This window comes from Muscardinus avellanarius (assembly GCF_963383645.1).
Source record: "Muscardinus avellanarius genome assembly, chromosome: 4".
NCBI lineage: Eukaryota > Metazoa > Chordata > Mammalia > Rodentia > Gliridae > Muscardinus > Muscardinus avellanarius.
Genome location: NC_137789.1, coordinates 69,424,004 through 69,449,992, shown reverse-complemented (window position 1 = coordinate 69,449,992; position 25,989 = coordinate 69,424,004). Strand labels below are relative to the sequence as shown.

Genomic DNA, 25,989 nt, shown 5'->3' with positions numbered 1-25,989 from the left:
GAATCTGTTCACAAGGGGACCTGGAGTTCCTCTTGCACATTTAAACTTGAGTAACTTTGGCACTGTGCTCTAAAAATTTGATAGAGCTTTGATACTTTAATGAAAAATCTGCATATCAGCTGCGAGTATTTCCATAGCCAGAAAAAAAGTCTTCATTATTCAAAGTTACTTAAAGGTTATGTTATTGAACCATCAGAAAGTGCAGTTATTTTAGATTTAAAGATAGTTAAATACTGGCAGTTTATTGTAGTTCAACCTCACTGGAGAGCAGAGTATTGATGATAAAACTTATCTGTGTCTGTCAGTCTCTGTAGACCTTAGGTTTGAGGAAGAATAAGAGGAGATTCCTTTCTCCAAAGAGGGCACAACTTAGGAAGAATAAACAATTAAACAATTATCATCCAAAATAGTAAGTGCTGCTGTGGAGTTCTCTGACAGCTCAGGAGGAAGCTAAATGATTGTCCTAGAGAACAGAAGCTACAGAACAAAATGATTATTTGCTTCTATTAATTCCAAGAAAGATAGATGTGCAAGACTTAGCCAAATTACAAAATAAATATCCCGGTGAGCTGCTCAGAGCCTGGTAAAACAAATTTATGAAGAATACAGGTGTTCAGCTGGGCGTGGTGGCGCACGCTTGTAATCCCCGCGCTTGGGAGGCGGAGACAGGAGGATCGCGCAGGTTCAAAGCCAGCCTCGCTGGCTTAAGAGACCCTGTTTCCAAATAAAAATATAAAAAATAAGTCTGGGAGTGTAGCCTGGAGGTAGAAGGATTTCCAGGAACCCCAGTACCACCACCACCAAAAAAAAAAAAAAAAAAAAAAAAAAAAGAATACAGGTGTTCTACTAAGTACGGGAGAGGTTATTTCTGCCGTGTCCACCTGCCCACTGTTTTCTCCATGGTAATGACAGGTGAACAGAGGTGCAGCACTTGGGGCATGTGATTCTCACTGGCCTTGATTTGGCCATTTTTTATGTTTAAAAATTGTCTTACAATACTCAGCACAGAAAATGTCTGAAGAGATGGAGGATGGCAGAGGGGTATTCTCCCAATCAATTCTCTAACACCCACTCCCCATATTAGTGAGTGCCCTATAATTCAATTCAGCTCTGGCACATTATACCACGGTTAGCACCAGACCCCATATTTCAATGGCTCAGTCCCAGATTTGTCATTGGCATTAGGAACTCCTAACCAACTGGCTTCAAGTTGGGGTTTCCTGTGACCCTTCTGTGGGTCATGTGACCCACATCTGCTAGGATGTCTCACTGGACACAAGGAAACTCTTTTCTGGCATTTGCCTGTTTATTATGACAAAAAGAGCAGCCAGATGGAAGAGAAGCAAAGGACCAGGAACAGAGGAGGGGCCCCAGATCTTCCAGGCCCTCTCTGGGATGACACCTCCCAGCACTTCCAGATGTTCAGTAACCTGGAATCTTTCTGAACCCAGTCCTTTGGGAATTTTATGGAGGGATCATTATGGGGACATGATGGATTAAAATGATTGGCCACTGGTGATCAAATCAACTTTCAGGTTTTTTTTCCTCCATCTTCTCCCTTTAAGCTTTTCTTGTGGGGAACCAACTAATTTTTACATAACTTCTCTGGATATTTCTGGTTTTCCTAATGCTAGATTGCCGTCATAGGAAGCATTCTGAGTCCAGTCAGGAAATGCAGTATGTTTGAGGACTCGGACCCATGTAGCACTGTATGGATCTTTGTTTCGGGCTTTTACTTATTTAACTTATTTAATTTACTGTGTGTGTGTGTGTGTGTGTGTGTGTGTGTGTGTGTATGTGTTTGTGTGTTACTGGAGACTGAATCCAAGGGCATTCTATCTCTGAGCTATACCCCCAGCCCTTTTTCTATTTTTGTTTTGAAACAGTCTCACTAAATTGCTGAGGCTGGCCTTCAACCTGCAATCCTGCTGTCTCAGTCTCCCAAGTACTGGGATTACAGGCATGTGCCATTATGCCCCACACATTAGCTTATTTTAAGTGAAGCCTGCCAATACTTTTGGGGGCCATTCTACTTATGTGGTACCTGGACTTAATATAGGGATATGAAGAGAGGAATTGAATGCAGAAATTCCAAGCAAACTGTATTCCTAATGAATCCTCTAAAGAGACAGAAAAAAAGATGAATGAAAGAACATGGCCTGTAAAGTTCTGAGAAATGAATCAAAAGGCCTTTGGTTTGTAAAAATTAGCTAGAAAGGACATTAGACACAAAATGAATCGATGATTGAGAGGTCTATAATTTCCGATTCATATGTATTCCTTAGATAAAATGCTAGTGAAAAAAATGCAAGGAGCACTTTTTTAAAGGCAAGATCAGTCAAATAAATATGCTGATCAGCAGGTGCTCATTTTGACACTCGCCCGGAAACAGTGGCCTCACCTCAGAAATCTCCCAAAGCAAGATGCTGCTCAAGGAAATTTCAGGAGCTTTTATCAGTAAAATATCTAAAACTAATGTAGCTAATAGCAGGAGTGATGTGGCTAATAGCAGGAGTGATGCCCGCAACACATGGAACAGGGTGACATCATCAGGAGGGTGGGAGCTGGCCCTGTGGATAATACAGGAGGCAGCTTTGGGGTCCCCATATTTCTCCTGGAACCAGAGGGGCAAACACTGTCGATTCTGCACTGCTTGCCATTGGTGAAATCTAGTTGGCAAAACTGTCTACCAGTGTCAGCAATTCATTCCAGTTTCTTTACTTTCCCATCCCACTCCCTCCCTCTTTTCTCTCCATCCATGATGATTTTTGCTGAATATACCAAGCACTATTTGGCCACTGTGAAAATACAGATAAGAATAAGATATAGCTGCTGCCTCTCAACTTACTGATCACCTAAATAGATGGATAGGATGTCAACACGCTGTGATGCTGTACAGAGCATCACAGTAATTGTTACAAAGGACAGAGAGAATGCTATGGGATCTCAGAAGAGGAGATAATCACAGCAGATTAGCGGCATCCGTTGCTGCCTGGATGGAGTAAGTAGTGTTTGAGTTGATTCATGAAAGGTGGGCAGGTGTGGAAAAGGGAGGACTCTCCAAAACATGTTACATAGACAAAAGCACTGAAAAAGAGTTGTTGGCAATTCTGGCAATTCATGGTCATAAGGAAAAGGAAATAAACTGGGCAGGGTGCTCACACCAAAAAAAAAAAAAAAGAAAAAAAAGAAAAGAAAAAAAGAAAGAAAGAAAAAGAAGGAAAGAAAATAAAGCAAGCAGGATAGAAGATTACCGTTCCCTCCATTGTAGCTCTAACCCCCTTGCCCTGCTGTTTGTCCTCCACCGTGGTCCTCAAACTAGAGCTACTAGAGCGTAACCACCTGGAGGGTTATTAAGGGCCCACAGTGCTGGGCCCTAGGCCCAGCATTCCTAATGTAGGAGGAGGAAGGGCCTGAGGATTTTACATTTCTGGCAAGTTCTCAGGCGATGCTGCTGTTGCTGGTCTGAGACCCGCTGTCAAGAGTCGCATGCCGCACAGACTCCCACCATTTCCTATGCCTGGGAACTGCCATGCTCAGAGAGTCACATCACACCCAGTCTCATTTATTCTTCTCATCAACTCTCCTGATACTCTTTCTCTCCTTTCTGCTCTTCATGTCTCTCCATAGCCTTCATCAGAACTCAACACTATGGCTTATTAATTTTCCATCATTCCATTAGAATGTAAATCCTACAAGAGACTTTAGTTCATAAGTACCTAAAGCAGCGTTATACTCCTAATACCTAACCTCCTATATTCTTAGGACTTAGAACAGTGCTGGGTACACAGTAGGCGCTCAATTAGTAGTGCTGACTGAATGGATGAGAGATTACCTTGGAGAGAAGACAGAGGGAAGGGTCTGCACAGTTTGGGGCAGGAAGACAGAGGCTGAGATGACTCAGGTCAACTGCTGTGTTGCCTCCACCTTATCAGTAAACACACCTTTCTATCCCCTTGTTAATAAGAGGCTCCAGTTCAAAGGTGGGAGGAAGAAAGAGTATAGGACATAAGGGGGGTTGGAGAGTCTTTAGAAGGGCTGTATGGAGAATACACTATTTCAACAAATAAGAAACCCAGGGGAAAAGAAAAAACAGAACCATTTGATGCAGATAAAAATAAAGCCAACTATTTACTTTTCTCTGAAATACTGAAGTAACCTATCAGATACTCTAGTAATAAAATTTTCTACTCGGCACTTATAATCATTTCTCTCCTTTCACAGAGGTTCGAAAACTTGGAACTGGACTCTTTCCTTTCTGTAAGTCACGGGCTTGGAAATTTGCTGCTAGAAAATATTCTAAAAACTCCAAACATCTTGTTATATGCCTCCAACTTCCAAAATACTTAGCAATTTTGGTGTCAAATGCATTATTACAACGTGATCAGACATCCATGCAACAGGATATAAAACTCCAGCCATATCTTATTACAAATCTCTAAAGCCACAAAGTCAGAAAAAGGAACTTAGTAGACATTTGGGTGATTGACAAATAAGTCTCATAAGATGAAGAAGTTCTGACAGATAGATGGTGGAAGTGAAAACATGACCATAAGGTCACACAAGTGCAAGTAGTCATGAATTTTTAAGTATAAAATAGACCAGGGCTTTTATCTAGTGATAAATGTCAACACCCTAGAAGTCATAGCTGGAATCTAAGACTGAAATGTGATAAAAATAGAGTGTGTGTGTGTGTGTGTGTGTTAAGAAAGCAAAGGTAGAGGAAAAGCAGGGAGAATGTTTACTTGAATTTTTATTTGTTTTGAATATTTGTTCATATTCATTTTTTATATATTTCTGTTTCTTGCCAGTTTAGATTGTTGACTTAAAATATAAACCCTCAGAAGACAGAGGCTGCCACTCTTTCTACAAGATGCTGCCACACACAGCTACTTTAAAGACTGTTAATACTACTTGGGGATAAGGAATGGTGGTCAGAATGCAGTCATTGGTCAGGAAGTATGTGTGGAATGAGGGAGGATGGAAGGACTGGGGAGATGGAAGAGGAAATGGTACCTCCCATCTTGGAAACTAAAGGAAGGAGAGAGGAGACCCATTCATTTGGCTAAGAAGAAACTAAGAAATTTTCACAGTCTTTTGCCTAATTCCCCAGAATAGAAGGTAAAAGAAATACTCAATTTTGTAACAGGGTGTGTCTATAAAAGAGCCTTTCCAATTAATATTAGCAGAATCATCTACCTGTTACAATACCTTGGATTATATTTTGATTTACACAGCACTATATCATTTCATTTCATGCTAAAAAATACAAATTAGTGGCAATACTTTACTCTTTTCTATTGTTATTACATTTCTGCCTCCTTTTATTTCATTTCAGAGCTCCAGAAATTGCTCTAACACAAATCTTTGAGTTAAACGTGTATTCTTTTTGCCTTCAATTCCAGGTGGATTTCTCTATCTGCCAGGGTTCCTTCTGAAATGGAATTCTGTTCAGATGATTCAATTGAAAAGACTTTAATAAAGGGACTATTGACAGATGTGGGCATGGTAAGAAGACAGACCAGGGATGCTGAAGCACCCAGAAATTAGTGATCTCTAGGTCTGAAGGGACAAAAGGAGGAAAGGAATTACTCCTAGAGCCCAGGGACTGCTGGCCCTCAGAGTTGTCTTGGAGGCTAGTAGCTACTATCAGAAATGTAGAACTAACACAAGGAAGGAGACACACAGAAGAAATATTCTGGCCTAGAAATCCTGTTCTACCACTGCAAGTGTCCTCACACCCTATTCAGTCCCCAACATACTGTGCTTTGGTTTTTACCCATCAATCCACCTTTGATGACATCACAAATGATTTGTTTCCCGAATGGCAAACCAGTGGGTATCATTTTGCAACAATTGATGTAACTGACCGCTGCCTTCTTGGAGCTCTTATTTTCCTTTGACATTTTCTGGATTTTTTTTTTTTTTTTTACTTTCTAGATCTTTCCACTAGTTTTTTTCTCTTGCCTTTTCCTTCCATTCTTCTTAGTTTGGGCTTTTTCACTTTAACAAGCACTACCTGAATGCCCCATCCTAACTCGGGTTTCAAGAAATCGTTTACCCATCAGTTCCTAAAACTTATTTTATAATCTAGATCTATCTCTTAAGCCTCAGACTCAGCAACCCAACTGGCTGCTTTGTAGGCATATTGAACTACAGGCATTTAAAACAGTGTTTATCTTCCTTCCAAAAAGCTTCATCAAATTTTGGAATCCTGAGAATTGCTTTATGCTATTCCCTCATTCCTTCTTCCACTTGAAAATTCTACTTCCTGACTATTTAATTGTTTCTCTCTTTCCTCTTTGGTTTCAACTGCAATCTCATCTCACTATTATCACCACAATGTCTCAGTTATCTCACCAACAATCATCAGCCTTCAAGTCTTCTCAGCGACTTCAGAGAGAACTTTCATTAAAAAATCCAGTCATTAAAATCCCCGCTTAAAATTCTTCATCAGCACCCTATCACATCTGGGAGAGATCAGAACTATGTGTTATGGGGACACAGCACGTCATATCCTCACCTACTTCTCCTTACTCTCATAAAGAGAAATACCTTCTATTTTAGCCATACTTAATTGCTCTGACTCCTAGATTTGATCAAGCTCCCTCAAAGTTCTTTGTAATATGTCCCCTGTATTTGAAAAGATTTAACCTATTTTTTTTACTAAGATTGGTACCAGTCATTTAAAAGAAAATTCCACAATAGCATGTTTAATAATACACACAAATTCCTGTTTGAACCAAGTGAAAAGGAGAATGGTTGGTACTTATTGGATATCTGCTCTCTGAGTTACTACTGAGAAACCCATTTAGGGGTTTAGGATGTTCTTCCAGATATACCTTTGGCTAATGGCCACATTTAACAACCTCTTTTGCATCTAAGCCCACCTACTTAATTCTAGTTTGTAGGAAGTAATGTTTGAACCTCTGGAGTGTGACATCTCATAATAAAGAAACTACTTTTGACCTTCTCCCCATCCTTCAGTCTGGATTAGGTGATCTAATCCTGCACTCTTCTGGCACTAAGAGTTTTCTCTGTGGGCACAAGGATCCTAGATTTGGAATTGTTTGTTTACTTGTATGAGTTACTCATTACGTTGTACACACGGACTGCTCCTTCTCTGCAATCCCAGACTAGCAGTAGGCTAGACACCCTACAAATATTTATACAAATGAAATAAAATCCTCCCTCATTAAATACTTCCCAGTCTTGCCAAATCACTTGACTTCATCCCCCAATAAATTTGGGAAATAGAAAAAGGGTAAGATGATTTCTCAATTCATCAAAGGTAAAGTTGTAAACTGTAAAGAATGTTGTGAACACTCACCCAGATTTTAGTCATAACTCCATGACTAGCTCTGCAAACCTTTATGGACTTCTGCTTCCTCATGTTGTAATCAAAGGGACAGGGGTATGACATTTTCTTTTAATCTCCTCCAGTTTTACTATTCTATAACTTAAATACCACAACTTACAGAATATATAGAATTCTACAAGTCATTTTGGAAGGACAATTCTTTCAAGAGAACTAAGTGGGAAGGAGAAGCGGTTGGTAGTAATTGGATAGCTGTGTAATCATGGACAGACTCCTAGTTATTCCTTAGTAAGTTCTTCTAGGTCCAGCCTTTGGATAATAATCACATTTTATGACTTCCCTTATATCTCTGCACATCTATCTAATTTTGGTCCTCAGGAAGTAATCCTACGCAGGGACTGTGACCTTTCTATTTTGCTGCTGGCTGGACTGTGAGAGATAGAAGACGCTTGGGCCACATTTGAGAGTTGAGTGTTGAGCATACTAAATCTACAAGGTATTAGGCACTTGGTTCTCTGACACTGCCAACCAGCTATTACTCTTTTGGATTTTTATGTAAGTGAGAAGTGAGGTTAAGATTTCTTTGTTATAATAGCAAAAAAGAAGAAAAATAAGCAAGTAAAATTGAAACAATCCAATAGTATCATTATTAAAATAGATACTAAAAAAGAAAATGTTTTACTACTTTCAAGGTACATTTCAAAACAGAGCAAAGATGGCAATTTTGTTGAAGGATACCACTTAGAAGTTTGTTTTAATCTTTCATAACATAATTTTCTAGGGAATTTTATGACACTTCACATAATATGATCCAAAAACTTCCTATTCTGCATTCCACTTTATCATGAAGAAGCTCATGCCTAGAGGCAGAGTTCAAAGGCATTTAGTTAGCAAAGCAAATTATAATCTAATAAACCAGTTATCTGCTGATTGATCATAATGAAGACTCTAAAATCAGTTGCCAAGTTTTTATTTTCTGTTCAGTAATTCCATTTACAAAGACAGAATATATAATGCATTTGTATCTTGTGTAATATAAGCTGCGAAGTTATGAAACATTAATGTCCTTTGCTGTTTTTTCAGGGGATGGAAATGATTTTGCTTAATGGTATTACCCAGAAAGTACCTTGGTGCCATAAAATAGAAGATCCATTATTAGATTGGGCTCCAAGGAGAAAGTAACCCAGAAGCATCTGAAACATTCTTCTTTCCACTAGCTCAGTGAGTGGAGGGAACACTGATTCCTGCAGAGCACTGCCTGCCTGAGTTCAGGCCAGAGGAGTGGAGTGCTGAGGCACTGTGTTTAAGAAGCAAATCGTGAGGCAGAAAGTGCTGCAGGGGAAGAAAGCTTTCAGTATAATGAGCTGATAAGCAATCTGCACTTAGGGGCTGTACTTTGAGCTGTTGTAGAAGAAAAATTAAAAATATCTTACTGTTAATAAGAAGCGAGAGCTCAAAGGAACATCCAGCAGGCACTGGAGAATTATATTAACCATACATGACTTTTGGAAGACAGGTTTAAAACCAACCTAAAAACCCACCTCTCATCTTTATAGTTCTAATGCCCCAAAGGTACAGACAGCATACATTTTGACCTGTCATTCATGAGCAGGGATGGCTCCTTCTTGCTTAGACCCTGGCTAGGAACATGGCCTGTCTGCTCCGCTGGTTAGAAGTGTGCAGTGCTACAGCTCTACTACTTCTCTTACTTGACAGGGATCTCAGGGATAAGGGGCAGTGGAATAGAGGCAGTAAAACCAGCCAGTTAATTACAAAGCAAAAGTACCTTGGTGCCATAAAATAGAAGATCCATTATCAGATTGGGCTCCAGGAGAAAGTGTTCCAAAAGCATCTAAAACACAAACTAGGATAGTCCCTACCACCAGGGCCAGTGTGGAACCAATGAGGATCTATGGCCATCCTATCTGAACAGAACGGTAGCTACCAACACAGAAGAAAACTCCCTTATTCATATGAGCAGCTCTGATCTCTCATACGCCAGCTCTGGGTTCCTAAAAGCAAGCTCAGAGCATTCAAAGGAAGCCACTGTTAGGATACAAAATGAAACTATGCTGAGGAAGAAAAGAGCTAGAGAGATAGGTGGAGAACAAGCACGATGTCCCCGAGTTGGATCTGCTCTGGTGGCCACTGTGTGACCCTGTAGGGTCCTTGCCTCTTCCATACACCACATCCTCATTTGGGGCTTCTTTACTTATAGATTTTGAGGACCAAGCTACTTCTAAAAAATATATTTTATACCAGGCATGGTGGTGCATGCATGAAATCCCAGTACTTGGGAGGCCGAGACAGGGGGATTCCAAGTTTGCAGGCAGCCTCAGCTACTTAGGCCCTTTGCAACTCAGTGAGACCCTGATTAAAAAAAAAAAAAAAAAAAAAAAAAAAAAAAAAAAAAAAAAAAAGAGCTGGGGGTATAGCCTGAAAAAAAAAAAAAAAGATATCTTATTTTCTTCAAGTCTCTTTTTTAAACTCCCAACAACCTATTTTCACAGGGGACTGGCGTACTTGTGGACACATGACCCAGAATGGATGTGTGTGTTTGGGGGCTGGAGAAAAATAGCGCAGACGCTGACTCATCAAAGCGTAGCTGCTACAACCTGCCCTTTGCACACCTAGTCTCAGTAGGACAGAGGTTGTGTCACTACACCTGCCCCCCTGAGACAGAGATGAGAAGGGGAAAAAATAAATGCAAGGCTGGATAGAGGAAGGAACAGACAGCAGGACTCCAGCAAGCTGACTCCAAACCAGCAGGTTCATGTTCTGAGAAGCAGCCAGCAGGGTAGGAAGCCAGTTCTCTTTATACCACCTCCCAGGACAGTCCTTCTGGGAGATAAGAATCAGCCAGCTGAGAGGGGGGTCTGCCCCTTGTTCTATTCACTAAGGCCTCTTTTCAATCCTTGTAACAGCCCGTGCACCCGTGCTCTGTGTAACCACTGTACGTGTGGGGCATTTTCTTCTACTAAACTACAACTCTGAGAGCATCTTCTCTGTAGGTCAGTGTTCTCAGCACAGGATGGGCACTCAGTACTTGCTGGATGAATGAAGGCACATGTCCATGGCTGCCTGCACTGTGACGTGTGTGTGTATGTGTGTGTGTGTGTGTGTGTGTGTGTGTGTGTGTGACAATCTAAAGTTCCTTTATCTTCTGTCCATTATGGGCTCTGCCTGCCTTTCTAACAATGATTCACCATCAGCCACTGAGTCATACTCCTTCTAAATAAGGTGACCAAGATTGAGCTTCCAATTTCACTCATATAATCTACTCTTTTCCTTTACTTTCCTGAAACTACCAGTTCCCCAAACAAGATCATTATCTTTGGTTTTTCCTAGATGCAATTCTTTTCTATGTCTGAGTGAGAGGCAGTTTAAGAAACACTCTGTGGAGTCAGGCGGTATTGACTGAGAATCCAAATGTATCCTTGCAGTGATCTTGAGTTAGTTAGCTCTGAACTCAAGCTACCCAGTTTATACCTCATTTAGCTTATCATCTGTAAAATGGGGGATATCAATGGAATAAAGTCATTGAGGGGATTATTAATATTTTAAGACATTTTTATATTAAGAATTGGTAAGTACTGACTGTTTTATCACTCCATGAAGTATTTACTTAAGTGCCAAGAACCATGTGGTATCCGCACTATCAATTTAATCTTCCCAACAACCTAGTGAGAATGGTTCTACTACTAGCTCCATTTTCTCAGATAAGGAGACTGAAGCTCAGAGAAGTTAAGGAACTGCCCCAGGTAACAGAGAGCTACTAAGTGTGGCAAAGTGGAAACTGGAGCTCTGACAGCTGAACGTCAGGATTTATGCTATATTGGCTGACATGAGGAAAGGAGGTAATGACTAAGTAAGTACTTCTCAACCATCAGAGAGTGTCACCAGAATTTTTCATTGTGCTGTTTTAGATCTTTTACCATCACTAAAAATTTTAATTTCCCATGATGCAGATCATTGCTCCCCCCCATATCACTGTATAATAATAACTAGATCTGCTTCCAGGAAAACAAAACAAAGAAAAGAGAATTCACAGCAGTGTTTGCTTACTTACATAGGTATCCCTCTCACTGACTCCCATTTGTTTATCACCCAGATGTTTGACTTGGCATTTATAGCCCTTGAAGGCCTCCAACTGTACAGTATCAGCAGTGTAATATTATTTGAAGTCAAGTTATTTTTCTCGCTTTGCTTTATTTTCAAAGGCCTCCCTTTTAAATGTGCAACTTAATATAGTTATCTGAAAAGGTATCAGCTTTGTCCTCAGATTTTCTGTTTTCTTTACCCTTTTTTTAATTCCCTGAGATACTTAAAACTGCCATTTACTAAGCATCTATTACACAATTAGCCCTATCCAATTGTTACTAGAATATGTACAAAGAGGACTAAGCTCATTAGCTACTCTCAGGAGGCATGCTAGTTTCTTCTGACCTATTTTTTTTTAACTCATGCCCAGGGCCCTGCAAATGATAATTCTATGTTACTGGGTTCAAGGAAGATCTGTCAAATGTTTTTACACAAGTGCAAGAAATAGGGATTTTTTCCATAATTGCTAAGAAGAAAATAAACTAAAAAAATGTATTAAGAATTAAAACTGAGGTAGCTTAGAATAACTTTGAACAGACAAAGCCAAAATAATGCTAACTACTATCCTCTCATGTCTTCCCATTAGATTCTTGGTCTCTATGTAGCTAAACATGCAAGAAATAGTTCTTAAGTAAACAAAGAAAAATACCCCTAAGTCTGGGTAGTGTTTCTGCTTTTAGTGATGAATGACATATATCTCAGAAAGGGAAGTTAAAGTCCTCCGTTTTTGACAGTGAGTATACGCAGGAATATTTCTAGTTCTGAAATGGCCCTAGGCTTCTACTGTGATGGACAGGTAAGGCTCAATTCTCCAGCTCCCCATTATTTCATTTTTTTTCTCCTTCACCTTTCAGACATCTGGTAATTTGTACATTGGGGACTATCATATTATGTGGCAGCCAAAGGGGAAAATGGCAATTATTACTTTCAGTGCAGAACAACAGAGAAGGTGGTATGACTCCTCCAGGAGGGCTCCGGTTGCTAAACCTGTTCAGAGAAGATGCTGCCACCGCTGGCCTCCTTCCCTATACAAGGCGGTGCTGATGGGAGGACGCACACCTGCTCAGCTGAGGTGGGCCTGGGGCCTTGACATTGAGGAGCAGTGCTCACTGGAATCTTTATGGACAGGGACACAGCAGAATGGAGGAGAGAGGTCCTATGTCACAGTGGCACACGCATGCCCGAAAGATATGTTTAGCATATGACCTGACATCACCTAGGAGTCAGAGTTAACTCCTACAACCTCAGGCTGCACTATCAGTCATTCATCCTGGGCTTCTTTACCCACATCCCCAAGAGAGTGACATGTGACAGGAGGTAAAGCAGGGGCCTTGTGTGTCCAAAAAGACTCCAAAGTTGCCCTCAGATGTCAACTCCCTCCTGTTCCTCCCAAGAACACCAGGGTTGAAAAATTGGGAATCGCATTACCATCTATAAGCCCTGTCTCAACCAACACCTCCACTCCCATTCTGCATCCTCTAGAACTGGGGAACTGTTCTTAAGACCTTCCTCTCCATCAGAATAGAGGAACATGAAAGACAGAACCCATTTATTTGAAGAAAAAGAGAAACAATTCTCTTTTCCCGGACCATGCTTATAAAATCTCTTAACACTCTTTCTAAAAACACAGTCTTCTTTGAGCCTGGGCACTGCCTGGCTAGCTACATGAAACTGTTCTTACCTGGTGATTGTGGGAGAGAAGGCTATTTAAAAAGATTGAATACAACAGTTCTCCTCCTGTTTTAAGCAATTGCACTGGAGAAACTATTTAAGGTTCTTTACCTCTAAACTGCAGGCATGTCATGATTTCCAGATTCAAAGAACAACCCCCTGCAAATCTGAGCCACTCATATGCTGTCTATACCACAGGAAGCTTTCAGGATAATGAGAACACACATAGTAATACACTGCTTTAAACCCAGACCTGGGCCTCCTTAAGAAAGCAATATAGAAAGCAGGCTAACCTATGGGGGGGGGGGAATCGGTCGTTTTTCTCCTTCTGTGTTTCTACTGCAGTAAAAAGGACTCATAATTTTATAGTTGACTACTTTTATTCTGCTTATTTTGAGTTGATTACCTACATTGCTCAGATTTGAAAATCTTTCTAATAACCACTCTGAAGACTAATAAGCATAAAAAAATAACGTTCTCACACTCAATTCTTAATCATGAGTAAATTTCAACCCACTCCTCCTGTGTACAATTTTAAAGGTGAGGCTTGAATTTAAATTTCAGGTCATAATTCATATGGTACAACAGCATCCTTCATACAGAGCATCGACCAAGGCAAATACTGAAAATATTGGCCACGGCTGCCCCAAAGACAGAATACCATTTAACACTGGGTCCACAGCTGAGGCTAGAACACTATAAAAAATTATGAAAAGCCCGACTTTCCCTTGCCACATTTTCTCTGAGCTAAACCAAAGAGCTGGACGCTGCATGTACATTTTATAGGAGGGACCAGAAAAGTATGAAGGTTCACTCAGAGACCAAAACTCAGAAAGAGCGAGGCACACTGGAGCAAACTCATGCAAATCAAAGCCACGCAGGGCATGAAAGTCGTTCCACTTACCCGGCATAGCGGTTGTTATAAAGGTGGCTGTGCCCTGGTTGCAGAATCTCCAGAAAGAGCCAGCAAAGAGGCAGAAAGGCAGCTGTCTGGCTCCTGGGCTTCACCAGGAACTTCATAGCTTTACAATGAGAGAGTTGAAAGTTCCCTAAGGCCGTCACTGGAGGAGGTGGCTCACAGCACCCCTGCTCACCAGCGCAGTGTTGGGAAGGGGGTGGGGAGAAGGCTTGGAAATGAGCAACATGCAACCCGTCTTTCTAGCCACTAGCCACGAGAGGAAAAGGTTTAGGCAGCAGGGGAGGAGGGGAAGTTGCTCCTGAGACTTGGTCTTGGGAGGAGAAGCAGCAGCCGGGCGGCCCAACCCAGCTGCAGATCCTGATCCTTAATCAGGCTCCCCTGGAAGGGGCCGCCTCCCCGCTGCTGACTCACGCCAGGGGTTGTGCTGGGTGCCGCTTTCTTAGGGTAACTCTTCTTTCTTTTCTGGTTTGTCCACTTTGCCTGTTTCAGGCCCCGAACTTTTTTTCTGGACGACCTTTCTCCTTCTATTACTTTCTGCAGAATAAGGATCCTGCCCTAATTGCAAACGGTGTGTCTGAGGATGAGCTCAACTAGCAGGCATAGAACATTCCAGGCTTAATGTTTTGCTCTTTGATGAGAGAGTTCTACACAGGCTCCACATAAGGAAAAGTGCAGTGAAAAACGGGCTTGGTAAACCGGGCGTGGTGGCGCACACTTGTAATCCCAGCATTCGGGAGGCTGAGACAGGAGGATCACAGGTTCGCGGCCAGCCTCAGCTACTTAGGCCCTCTGCAACTTAGTGAGACATAGTTTCATAATAAAGAATAAAAAAATAGGCCTGGGGAGCTGGAGGTGTAGCTTGGAGGTAGAATGTCCCTGGGTTTGAGCCCCAGTACTGCAAAAAAAGGAGGGCATGGTGAGCACATGTGTGGGAGGAAGCTGGGGGCCACCTGGATCAGAATCATCACCTCAGTTTCCACTCCTGATGGTACCTGGGGGGAGCAGCTGGATTGCTGGGCCATAGGGTGCTCCTGTATTCATTCTGCGTCTGCAGCATCCTGCTCTGCTGCTATTTCAGAGGTTCTTCTGGAGAATCAAGGCCTCTTGAGCACTTTACTACCTTGGCTGCACATTTGGAATCATTTAAGGAGTCTGAGCATTTAAATCAGAATCCCTGGGGGTGGAATCAGTCATTTTAACAGCTCCCCTGTGATTCCAATGTTCAGTCACCAGGCTGGCCCAGAGCAGGGCTTCTCAAACTTCATTGCGTAGGAATCACCTGGGATCTCCTTACCGAGCAGCTCGGACAAAGGAGGCCGGGCCGAGGCTCCAGAGTCTACGTTTCTAACAAACTTCAGGTGGTGCTGATGCGGCAGGCATTTTAGCCTTATTCTGAGTAGTAAAACTTTATTTTAGGGTGAGGCCTGCCTTTGCTTCTCTCTCTCTCTAAAGACTAGGGAGTAAGTCAACCAAGCAACCCTGGAGCAAAACCCTTCTCATTTTTTCCATGTTGATGATGGAGTTTGTTTTTGCATCCACTTGCTTTTACCTAAATTCACCAGAAAGCCCATTTTGGAGGATGCGCTTGGCTCTGTGACTTCGGATGCCTCTTGTCACCCCTGTGACAAGTCCCGGGGGCACTCTGGAAGAGAGGGTGGGCCACCATCTCCCCATCATATTCACTCAGCTTCCTCTCAAGTTTCCTGAAGAGTCATGGCCAAGAACGCCTGTACCCTCTGTTACAGGGGCCTGAGTATGTGCTAGGAGAGAAAAGTGCCCAACATTTCCCATTTTTCTCCACCGAGGAAGTTCAACTAAACTCCTTGAGTAGCTTCCGTTTTCAGGTTCATGATGGCTGAAACTATTTCTGTTTAAAATGATCCTCAGCTGGGTACGGTGGCGCATGCTTGTAGTCTCAGCTTTCGCAAGGCTGAGACAGGAGGATCGCGGTTTGCGGACAGCCTCAGCTACTTAGTGAGGCCCTCTGTAAGTTAGTGAGACCCTGTTTCAAAATACAGAATAAAAAATAAGGCAGGGGGTGTAGCTCGGAGGTAGAGTGTCCCTGGGTTTCAGCCCCAGACCCACAAAAATTAAAATGATCCTCTGAGGCTTTCCTCAATTCTCTCAGCATAAATTGAGTTAAGCTCTTCTCGGTATCTCTCTGCCTAACATCCAGCAGGTCTTCTACTGTAGGACTCACTGTGTTGAATTCATTTTTTTTTTCTAATTTCTTCACAAAACTGCCTTCTCACTGAATGCAAAAACGGTTCCCTTTTGTCTCTGTAGACATGAAATTCCTCACACTTTCATGTTCACTGAAGGAATGAATGATCAATAATGTTTGTTGAGTGAGTAATAAACCCAGGGAGAGAGTCATTCAACAAACATTTGCTCTGTGGCTTCTATACCCAGATAAAGGAAAGAACTAGTAGGTAGCAGAGTTGCCTTTGGGGAAAGAAAGTTCCTCCATCTCCTGTTTTTGTAAAATTTCTTTGTTTATATTATTGTTTTCTTCCTGACTTCTTGGTCTCGTGCTTGGGATTTCTAAATGGAGATGATTCTCTGCTGTAGATACTTGAGGCCTGCTAGAGGAGGCCATGGAAACCCGAGCAACAGCCAGCGAACTTGAAATTAGAGGTTACCCTGTAAATAAAGCACTTCACCTCTTTGCATTTCATTATGTCAGAACAGCGCATAAATCTGTCATATTATATCACAACACTAAACCAAGAATGTCCAGCCTCTGCTTAGGAATTAAGCTCATCTTCAAATCATTCTAGAGGGTCAGATCCAACAAGCATAGATTGGAGGCCAAGGTCATAATCTCCTGAACGCTCAAACATTCAAGAGATCCTGGAAAGATCTTATAACCTTCCTCAAAATTTCAGATCAAAGGAGGTTCTCAAACAATAGAAGCCATTCCTAGCAATTTTCTGCTTTCTTAAAGACCAGGTTATCTGATCAAACTTCTCTTGGATTAGATAAGCTCTCATAAAACGAGTGATAAATGAAGTCCATTTAGCAAGTAGGAGGAGAAGGGAACAGTTTTATAGATGGATTCAAAGATAAAGGTTCCATTTTTAAGGCACTGAGAGGGGTAAATTATTAAACCAGCTAGAGATATGGAAATGGGAGGATGAGAAATTCTTATTGGTCATGCCTTTGTCATATTTTAGTGGAAAAATGAGCTTATTAAAAGAAATATTACCATGCAGATAAAGAAACTACATTTGCAAAAGGAAGATGTCATCCTCCCATCTTGTTGAATGCAGATTTGGGTTGGTTGTTGATCATTGGATAGTTTTTTGTTTGTTTTGTTTTGTGGTACTAGGGATTGAACCCAGGGTCATTCTACCTCCAAGTTATACCCCCAGCCCTATTTTATTCTTTATTTTGAAACAGGGTCTTACTAAGTTGTGGAGGGCCTCACAAAGTTGCTGAGGCTGGCCAAGAACCAGTGAAACCCTTATCTCAGCCTCCCAAGTACTGGTATTACAAGCATGTGCCACCATGCCTGGATTCATTGAATAATTTTTAATATCTCTTCAATCTAGAGTTTTGTGATGCTGTGGGTAGATTCTGCAAATCCTTTTCCTAAGCACTTGAGTGAGAGCCATGCAGATTTATTTTGGTAGAGATATCTAGAGGAGATAAATGTGTGTGGTTGGGCTTTATGGCCCAGGCAACCCCATCCCTCTTTCCTTAATGTCCTGTTAGAATAGACTTATTGTTTGGGGTTTTTGTTGTCGTTGTTATTGTTTTTGTTTTGTTTTGTTGGTCCAGGCCTCTCAAAAGTACACTCTCAACCCAGACAATTTGCTTTCCACCCCTAATACCCTGCTGAAACTTGCTCTCAGAGACCTATAATGACCTCTGTGGAGAAGGCTGTCCTTGTCCTGCCCCACACGGTGTGGTTTCTAAGGCTTGTCTGAAGCTCTCTTTTCTCTTGGGACTTGGGACATTGTCTTCTCCTGTTCTTCTCATTCCTAGGGTTCTTTCTTTCTTTCTTTCTTTCTTTCTTTCTTTCTTTCTTTCTTTCTTTCTTCTTTCTTTCTTTTTGTCTGCTTTAAAAGTCAGTGTTTTGGGGGAGCCTGCGTCTAGCCTTCTCTTCTTGGTTTGTTGTGGACTCGATGCTGGTGGAAGGCCTGGGCACAGAAAGAAATACATAGGTTTGCTGGGTGGGTCAAAGAATTCTGCAGAAACATATCACAGATGCTGTGATAGAAAGTGAGGGGTGGGTATGGATCATGTGTTTGGGGTGTTCTGGGGAAGTAGACATGAAACAAAGCATGAGAGGAAGCCAACTGTACCAAGAGCAGGATGTGGTACGAAGGGAGAGAGAAATGGGGATGGCAGCACTGCAGGCACAGGAAACAGCCTGTGCAGAGAAGTCCTGCCCAGAGCACTCTGTCCTTCATTGAATATCAGCAGGATAAAGAGTGACAGCCAGGCTCCTCGGTTTGGCATTCAAGGCCCTTGACAATTTTTCATCTTCTTCAATATTCACACAATGCTTTCTGAATCTTTTCTTACTTCTGTGTTGTTGACAGGGTTTCCTTGATAATGGTGGGCAACTCCTCCAACCTTTCTCTCTATATCCAGCCAAATATTTCTGTCTCTTCAAGACCCAGCTCAGTCTCTTTCATGAAGCTCCTGCAGTCTACTTTTATCCAGGGTCTGAACAAACAGCACTTACATATTTATGTGCTCACATGTTGCAATGCGTATGGACATTTATATTACTGTTTATTACAGTCTCCTTGAGTGCGGTACTTTGTTAAGGGCACCATCATATTACACAGTGGGTGGGGCCTTGTGGGCCCTGTAGACATCCACTGACCAAGCCTGTGCTCCCAAGACCTGTCTGCTGGTGGGAGCCCTCACCTCCAGACCCCTGGGCTGCACCCTTGGCCTTGGGCAGGTGCCTTCAAAGGAGAGTTCTGTTCATTGGAATGAGAAGCAACTTGAAGAGCACGTATTAATAATGGACAAGCCTATTATTATATTTTAGGTCCTTGTAATTATTACACAAAGGTTTTTATAGAGTTTACAAAGCAAAATCAAAGTAGTTTAATGGGTGAAGATGGGAATGAGTTCCATTGGCTGGTTCAGCTCATGAACAGACATCCATCTTCTTTCTCTCCTCTTGCTTTTCTTTCTCTCCCATTCTTCCTTTTACTTTCTCTTCTTTCCTGATACTTGGTACCAAGACATATGAAGGAATAAAGTTGAGAAAACACGGTGGATTAAAAATACTTTAATAAATTTTATTTCTTGGGACAGGAAAGAGTTGTATATATAACAACTCGTGTTTTGATGAAAATTAAGAGAAATACGAGAGGGATGGAGTAAGAGACAGAGATTGAGAGAGTTTATTGGAATAAAGTCAAAAGCTATGTCAAAGTAAATGAAGGGAGAATTACTCTCCTATCCCTTTGCTGAGGGTAGTGGTAGATGAGAGAAAAAGAATAGGACCAGAAGCAACGTAATGACAGGAAATACTCAATCATAGATGAAACTTCTACAAAAAAAGATTAAGTGACAGAAATTTCCATATGATAAGAATCAAAAGAATAGGTGACAGAATCTACTTTAAGAAGAAAGGCTGCTGTGGGGCTGAGGGACGTCAGGAAGGAGTGCTGTTTCACCTGGGAGCACACTGACCACTGGAACACTAGAGGAAGAAGCCTGAACTCCTGGTGCAGAGAAGACAGAAAGCGCACAGAGAAGCATGAAAACAGCAGAATTTTCCTGCTATTTAGTTCACTCTTGAAAGTGAACTAAAAATAGACACTTAGAAGACGTGATTACAAGAGGGAATTAAGTTAGTGAAGATGAGATTTCAAAAATTATATTTTCTAAAAAATGTGTTAACTTTTAGAAAAAATAAAAGCAGAAAACTACCAGATATGCCCCCAAATTGTGTTTTTTCTTGATTTGGGTATGGAGAAAATTAAGACTTTGAAATAAGCAAAAATGATCACTAGACTTTTTTTTTTTTTACAATAGAATGGAGAAATATGTGGAGACTATTGGATTTTATGGAGCTATGCAATTTTGTCTCTGAGTAGACTATTTTACAATGCCGTAAATTTAAATAACTGATAAGAGTGTGTTTTTTCTTTTTAATGTTTCCTGTTTGTTACAGACATCCAAATACATTCAAACTGATGGAGGGGTTACTTTCCCCCTCTTAGAGAAAATGCCAATTTTTTTCCATTTGTAAAATCTACTGTATCTTTAATTCATATAAATTTATAGTTCTTTGATTTTTATTTGAACCAGTAGTAATACCATTTCCCTAATACCAATGGTTAAATTAGATCTTTTATATCTGTTCATTTTATATTTTTAGAAGAGTTCCCTTTTTTTTAAAACTATAACTGTTTTGGAGGTCCCCTAAAGATGCTCAACTCTGACAAAAGTGGATGAATTTTCTCACTAGAGATACCACTCATCATGGGCTTTGTCCCCAAAGCAAGTCATTTCTTGGTTGACAGGGGAATCTGAGGTGGCAATAGAATTTTACTGACTCTGTTTTCTAATTAAAAGTTTCCTCTCCACTAATTCGTCTTTTGTTCTTGTTATCTTTGTTGTATCCTTAAATTAAATTTGGTCTGAGGATTCCTCTCTCCTTGGAGTCCTTATGTAATGAATTGCTGCCTAACTTAGTACATAGGCTCACTGAAAGTCTAACTAGATGGTTTACTTTTCTAACTTAGAGTCGAGTCCCAGACAGTGACAGTGGCCAACCGAACAAAACATGTTCAAATAAAGCAAATACCAAGCTGCAAGCAAGCATGGTGTTTCTGTACCCCACTTCTTTATTCTGTTCATAAATGCCACCTCTCTATGTATATTGAGTAAGGGAGTTCTCTGATCCTCTTCTGGTTTGGGGGCTGCCACATTTGCAAATTATTCCTTGCTCAAATTCTTTTCATATTCTCTCTCTCTCTCTCTCTCTCTCTCTCTCTCTCTCTCTCTCTCTCTTTTGGTGGTACTGGGGATGGCCATCCCTTCTACCACTGGGCTATACTCCCAGACCTATTACATATTTTTATTTGGAAACAGGGTCTTTTAAGCTAGCAAGGCTGCCTTCGAACCTGTGCGATCCTCCTGTCTCCGCCTCCCAAGCGCGGGGATAACAAGTGTGTGTCACCACTACCGGCTCTCTCTCTCTCTCTCTTAAACTAGGGACATTCTATCTTTAAGCCATGCCTCAGCCCTTTTTACTTTTTGTTATGAAACAGGGTCTCACTGAATTGCTGAGAGACTCATTAAATTGCTGAGGTTGTCCTCAAACCTATGATACTCCCATCTCAGCCTCCTAATTCTCAGCCTCTCAAGTACTGGGATTACAGGCATATGCCACCACACCCAACCATATATTTTATTTTGATAGAAATCATGTTTTTTTAGTATGCCAGCTTAAAGATAACTTCTAAGATCTGTAGGAAACTTAACAATCAAAAAGACAAATAATTCAATTTGAAAAATGAGCCAGGTATGGTGATGCATGCTTTTAATCCTAGCATTTGGGAGGCAGAGACAGGAGAATTGTGGTTCACAGACAGCCTCAGCTACTTAAGGAGGCCCTTTGCAACTCAGTGAGACCCTGTTTCAAAATAAAGAATAAAAAATAGGGCTGGGGATATAGCTCGGAGGCAGAATGCCCCTGGATTCCATCCCCAGTATGGCAAAAAAAAAAAAAAATTAAAAAGGGCAAAGAATCAGATTAGATATTTCTCTGAAGACAGTATACAGATGGCCAATAAGCACTTGAGAAAAAATGCTCAGCAATATTAGTCATTAGTTAAATGCAAATAGAAACCACAATAAAAATACTATTTCACACACGCTAAGATGGCCATCATAAAAGACAGAAACAAGTGAAAAACATGGAAAAATAAGAGTCTTCTGACTTTGCTGGTATAAAAGCAAACTAATGTATCTTCTGTGAAAAACTGCTTTGCAGTTCTTTAAAAGTTAAATGCACTATTACCATCTGATTCCAAAATTTCATGCCTAACTTCAACCAAGAAAAAAATCAAAATATGTTTGTAGCAAAACTTGTATACAAATGTTCAAAGCAGCATTAGTTAAAATAGCCAAGAAGTATAAACAACCCAAATAACCATCAATTGATGAATAAACAAAATGTGGTGTATATACACAGCAGAATATTATTAGACCATAAAAAGGAATAGAATGCTGATATTTGCTGCAACATGGATGAACCTTGAAAAGCTGTTAAGTGTAAGAAGCCATAACGCAAAACCCACCTATTGTGAGGTCTCATTGATATGGAACACCCACGGTAGGTAAAACTTAGGAATGAAAACTAAAGCCGTCGTTGGCCAGGAAGGGGCAAAAGACGGTGGAAGTGACTTCTAAAGAAAAGAGGACTTCAGTGGGGTGAGGAAAACGTTCTGGAGTTGGATCATGGTCATGGCTGTACAACCTTTATACTGAAATATGCTAAAGACAACTGAAACATTGATTACTTAGCACAATTTTATGTTTGTATGTTTGGATTCTTACATGCTATAGAAAGGCTATATCCGCTGTTGATTTTTTTTTTGCCAATTTCTGAAGGCATTTACTGCTAGAACAAATATATAGCTATAGAAAGTTGTGTTATGTGTGGTGTGACTGTAAATTACTACAACCACGATGAAGATGAGTACAGCTCTGACCAGCTATTCCACTCCTTGCTGTCATTTTGTTGTTGTTGTTGGTGGTGTGCTGGGGATTGAACCCAAGAGGATTCAACCTTTGAGCTACTATATATTAGAAATATAGTAATATAGTAACAGGAAGTAATGGCTGATTTAAGAAAAACACCCATTTTTCTCATAAAACAGCACTTTTGCTTCTCCTCCTCCTCTCTCTCTCTCTCTCTCTCTCTCTCTCTCTCTCTCTCTCTCTCTCTCTCACTCTCACTAACTTTGTTCTTCAGATCTATTTACACTCTTAAGGCTCAAGAAATTTGTTTATGTGGGTAATGGCTACTGATATTGACTGTATTGGAACTTGAAACAGAACTTTTGACACTGCTTATGGATTTTTATTGGAAGAAAGCATTATATGCTAATAGCATCTTGTGAAATTAGTTGTGTTCTTGTGAGATCCGTCTTAAAAGGCCTGTTTGTCCCAGAATAATATTAAAGATCACAGTGAAGGACAAAGTTTAAAATTTACATTTTATTTGCTAGGGTTTATAATCCCCAGGTCTGCAAAGCCATGACATGTGGACAGTTTAGCAGAGTTTGCTCACTGTTGATGGGCTTCTTTCCTTGATTTACTGTTTATTGCTTTTGCTTACGATGAAGGGTTGATCTTTCTGCCTACATCACAAACATTCTGTGGCTTATCAGAGTGACTTTCTAGGCTGTAAACTTACTTTATTACATCTTATATTATTTAAAAAAACAACAAAAAAGAGATCTAAGAATCCTCACTTCTACAAGAACTAACATTTTTACAATTATGTTACCCCTCTGCTTTTTCAAAAACAATTTTTTTGCTTTTATTGAGTATATAACAAGTATTATTTCTCAGGCACCCATTATAGGACCTTAAGCAAGTATATAAATATCCTCTGATATTATTTTATATTTTTATCTTCCCCAAATTAGACTCTCAACTATAGAAAAAAGTAAAACTCTCAGGATAACTTTTTCATTTAAGCTTATTTATTTGCTAATACAACTGTATTTGTGATTTCCCAGAGGACCTTTACAAAATCACAAAGATTTGTTCTTTCAACTGTAAAGTACTAGAAATAATTAGTTTTTTAAAAAATCTATATTCCTATTCATGTGTTGCATGAGAAGAGTCATCAAATCAAAAGAGATGCTCCTCCTTCTCCAGTAAAATTCTTTTAAGTAAAATATTACTGATATACTATATTAGAAATTGCATCCTGTATGGGAAGGTGCAAGGGATTTTTTAAATGCCTTTGGTGTTCCTTATATGTTTCTATTTATCAGTCTTGGTACTGTTTGCAACATCTACTGTTGTAAGAAGCAACATTTGCTGACTTCCTGGAAAATAGGTATAATTGTGCTTTTTAAAGACACTTTACTTACTGTTTTCTGGATGGATTTATTGTCTTGTGTTTTTTAATGCCAATAAATTTGCATTATTTTTGTTTTGAACTCTTATCAGATCTTGTACATTTGAAAATTATCAGCAATAAATGAACCACAACATTTTAATCTCTGTCATGTACAGATGGTTTTTGTACTCGGATGCTTGTTATTTATAAAGTCATCAACAATGGGAGAAAACAGTAAGTTTGATTCTCCTTTCTTCAAACCAAAACAAGATGCATCTCCCCCAGGCACCCAGCCTAAACATTCTAATCACCTGCTCCACACTTCCTTCACTTTTCCCTTTCCCAAAATTTCCCATAGCATTTGGCCTTCTTACTCATTTCTCCCTTTCCTGGGAATCCTCTTCTATGAATGTTTCATTTCTTATCTCCTGTTCTTAATGATTAGCTTTTTATGTATTGTTTGGACCTCTTTTCCCTTTCCTACTCTTTTTGTTTTTTACAAATGCCACGCACATTCCTAGCCTTTGACCTCCTCTCCTAACTTCCTGAACCCACTATCCTATGGAGACAGGCCCACTTGAGTGCCCTTGGGATTGTGCCCACTGTTTCCTTCAGTTCACACTCCTTAGTCCATCATAAACAAACTCTTGCTTGTCCAAAATGAACTAACTTCATTTTACCTACTCTCTGGAGCAGAAAATTTGTTTGCAAAATTTTATTGAACTATTTGGGTCACTCTGTGGACATGAGATTCAAAAACCAAAAATCAATCCCCTGCTTCCCTATATGCTTTTCTGAATTAAATGAACACATTGGATATCCAGCCCAAATTTCAACAGCTGTTGTATAAAGAATCATACAGAGACCCTAGTTACCTGAGTTAGTCTTCTTTGCTGAATTATATTTGAAACATCCAATGTGGCATTAAACTCAGAGCTATAAGATTTCTAGGAGGGAGGAAAAATATTAGTCTGGATAGGGTTATATCAGCTATGGAAGAAATAAAACCTATCTGTAATTTGAATTCTTCTGTTGGTCTGAATTGATGGTAGGGACAGTTTTCAGAATTGCCTGGAAAATGTCCTACATGTTATGACTGGGACCTAGGGTCACTACACTGTTTTTATCCCCGTAGTCTGTGTGCATTGTGGCCTAGCTCATCTACAGGTCTTAGTGTGTGTGTGTGTGTGTGTGTGTGTGTGTGTGTGTGTGTGTGTGGTGTGTGTTACTAGAGATTCAACTCTGGAGCATTCTATCTCCAAGCTATACCTCCAACCCCATTTTATTTTGAAACAAGGTCTCACTAAATTGCTGAGGCCTGGCTTCAAACCTGTGATCCTCCTATCTCACCCTCCCAAATATTAGGATTATGGGCATGCAATCCTACTCCCAGTTTACAAATCTTATTCTTAGAGATAATTTATTTGTTCCTTCTAATAGCTCCTGAACAGAAATAAATACCTATTAAATTTTGGCAAAAAGAAAAATTCAATGCACCAAATTAAGAAAGGCATGTAATGATACTTTGGGGAGCAACCCTTGAAAAATGAGCACACATTTGGCAATTATGGTGTGAACATAATTTGTCAGTCGCACGCCAACTCCCAGATTCATTTCCCCTTCCCACTTCCCCAATTTTCTCTCTTCTAAGCTTTTTCAATTTTATATTAAAAATACTTTTTATAAATGCTGGGCATTGTTCTAAACTAGTGTGTCTCAAATTTTACTACACATTCAATTCAACTGGGAGTGTGTGTGTGTGTGTGTGTGTGTGTGTGTGTCTTACTGGGGATTGAACCAAGGGGCATTCTACCTCTGAGATATACCCCTAGCCCTATTTTATTTTTTATTTGGGAACAAGGTCTCACTAATTTGCTGAGGGTCTTGTTAAGTTGCTGAGGCTAGTCACAAACCTGTGAT

At 40.4% G+C, this 25,989-nt stretch overlaps 1 protein-coding gene across 1 annotated transcript in view; it reads right to left on the bottom strand.

Moving 5' to 3' along the window:
* CPA6 (carboxypeptidase A6) overlaps positions 1-14,119 on the bottom strand; it is a gene marked incomplete at its 3' end in the record, with an annotated part of 380,639 nt that extends 366,520 nt beyond the window's left edge. The window contains exon 1 of the mRNA XM_080695007.1: positions 13,995-14,119. Within this exon, the coding sequence (XP_080551133.1) occupies positions 13,995-14,110 (116 nt within the window). The 5' untranslated portion in view covers positions 14,111-14,119. The remainder of the gene's footprint in view (positions 1-13,994) is intronic.
* Positions 14,120-25,989: the final 11,870 nt, after the last annotated feature.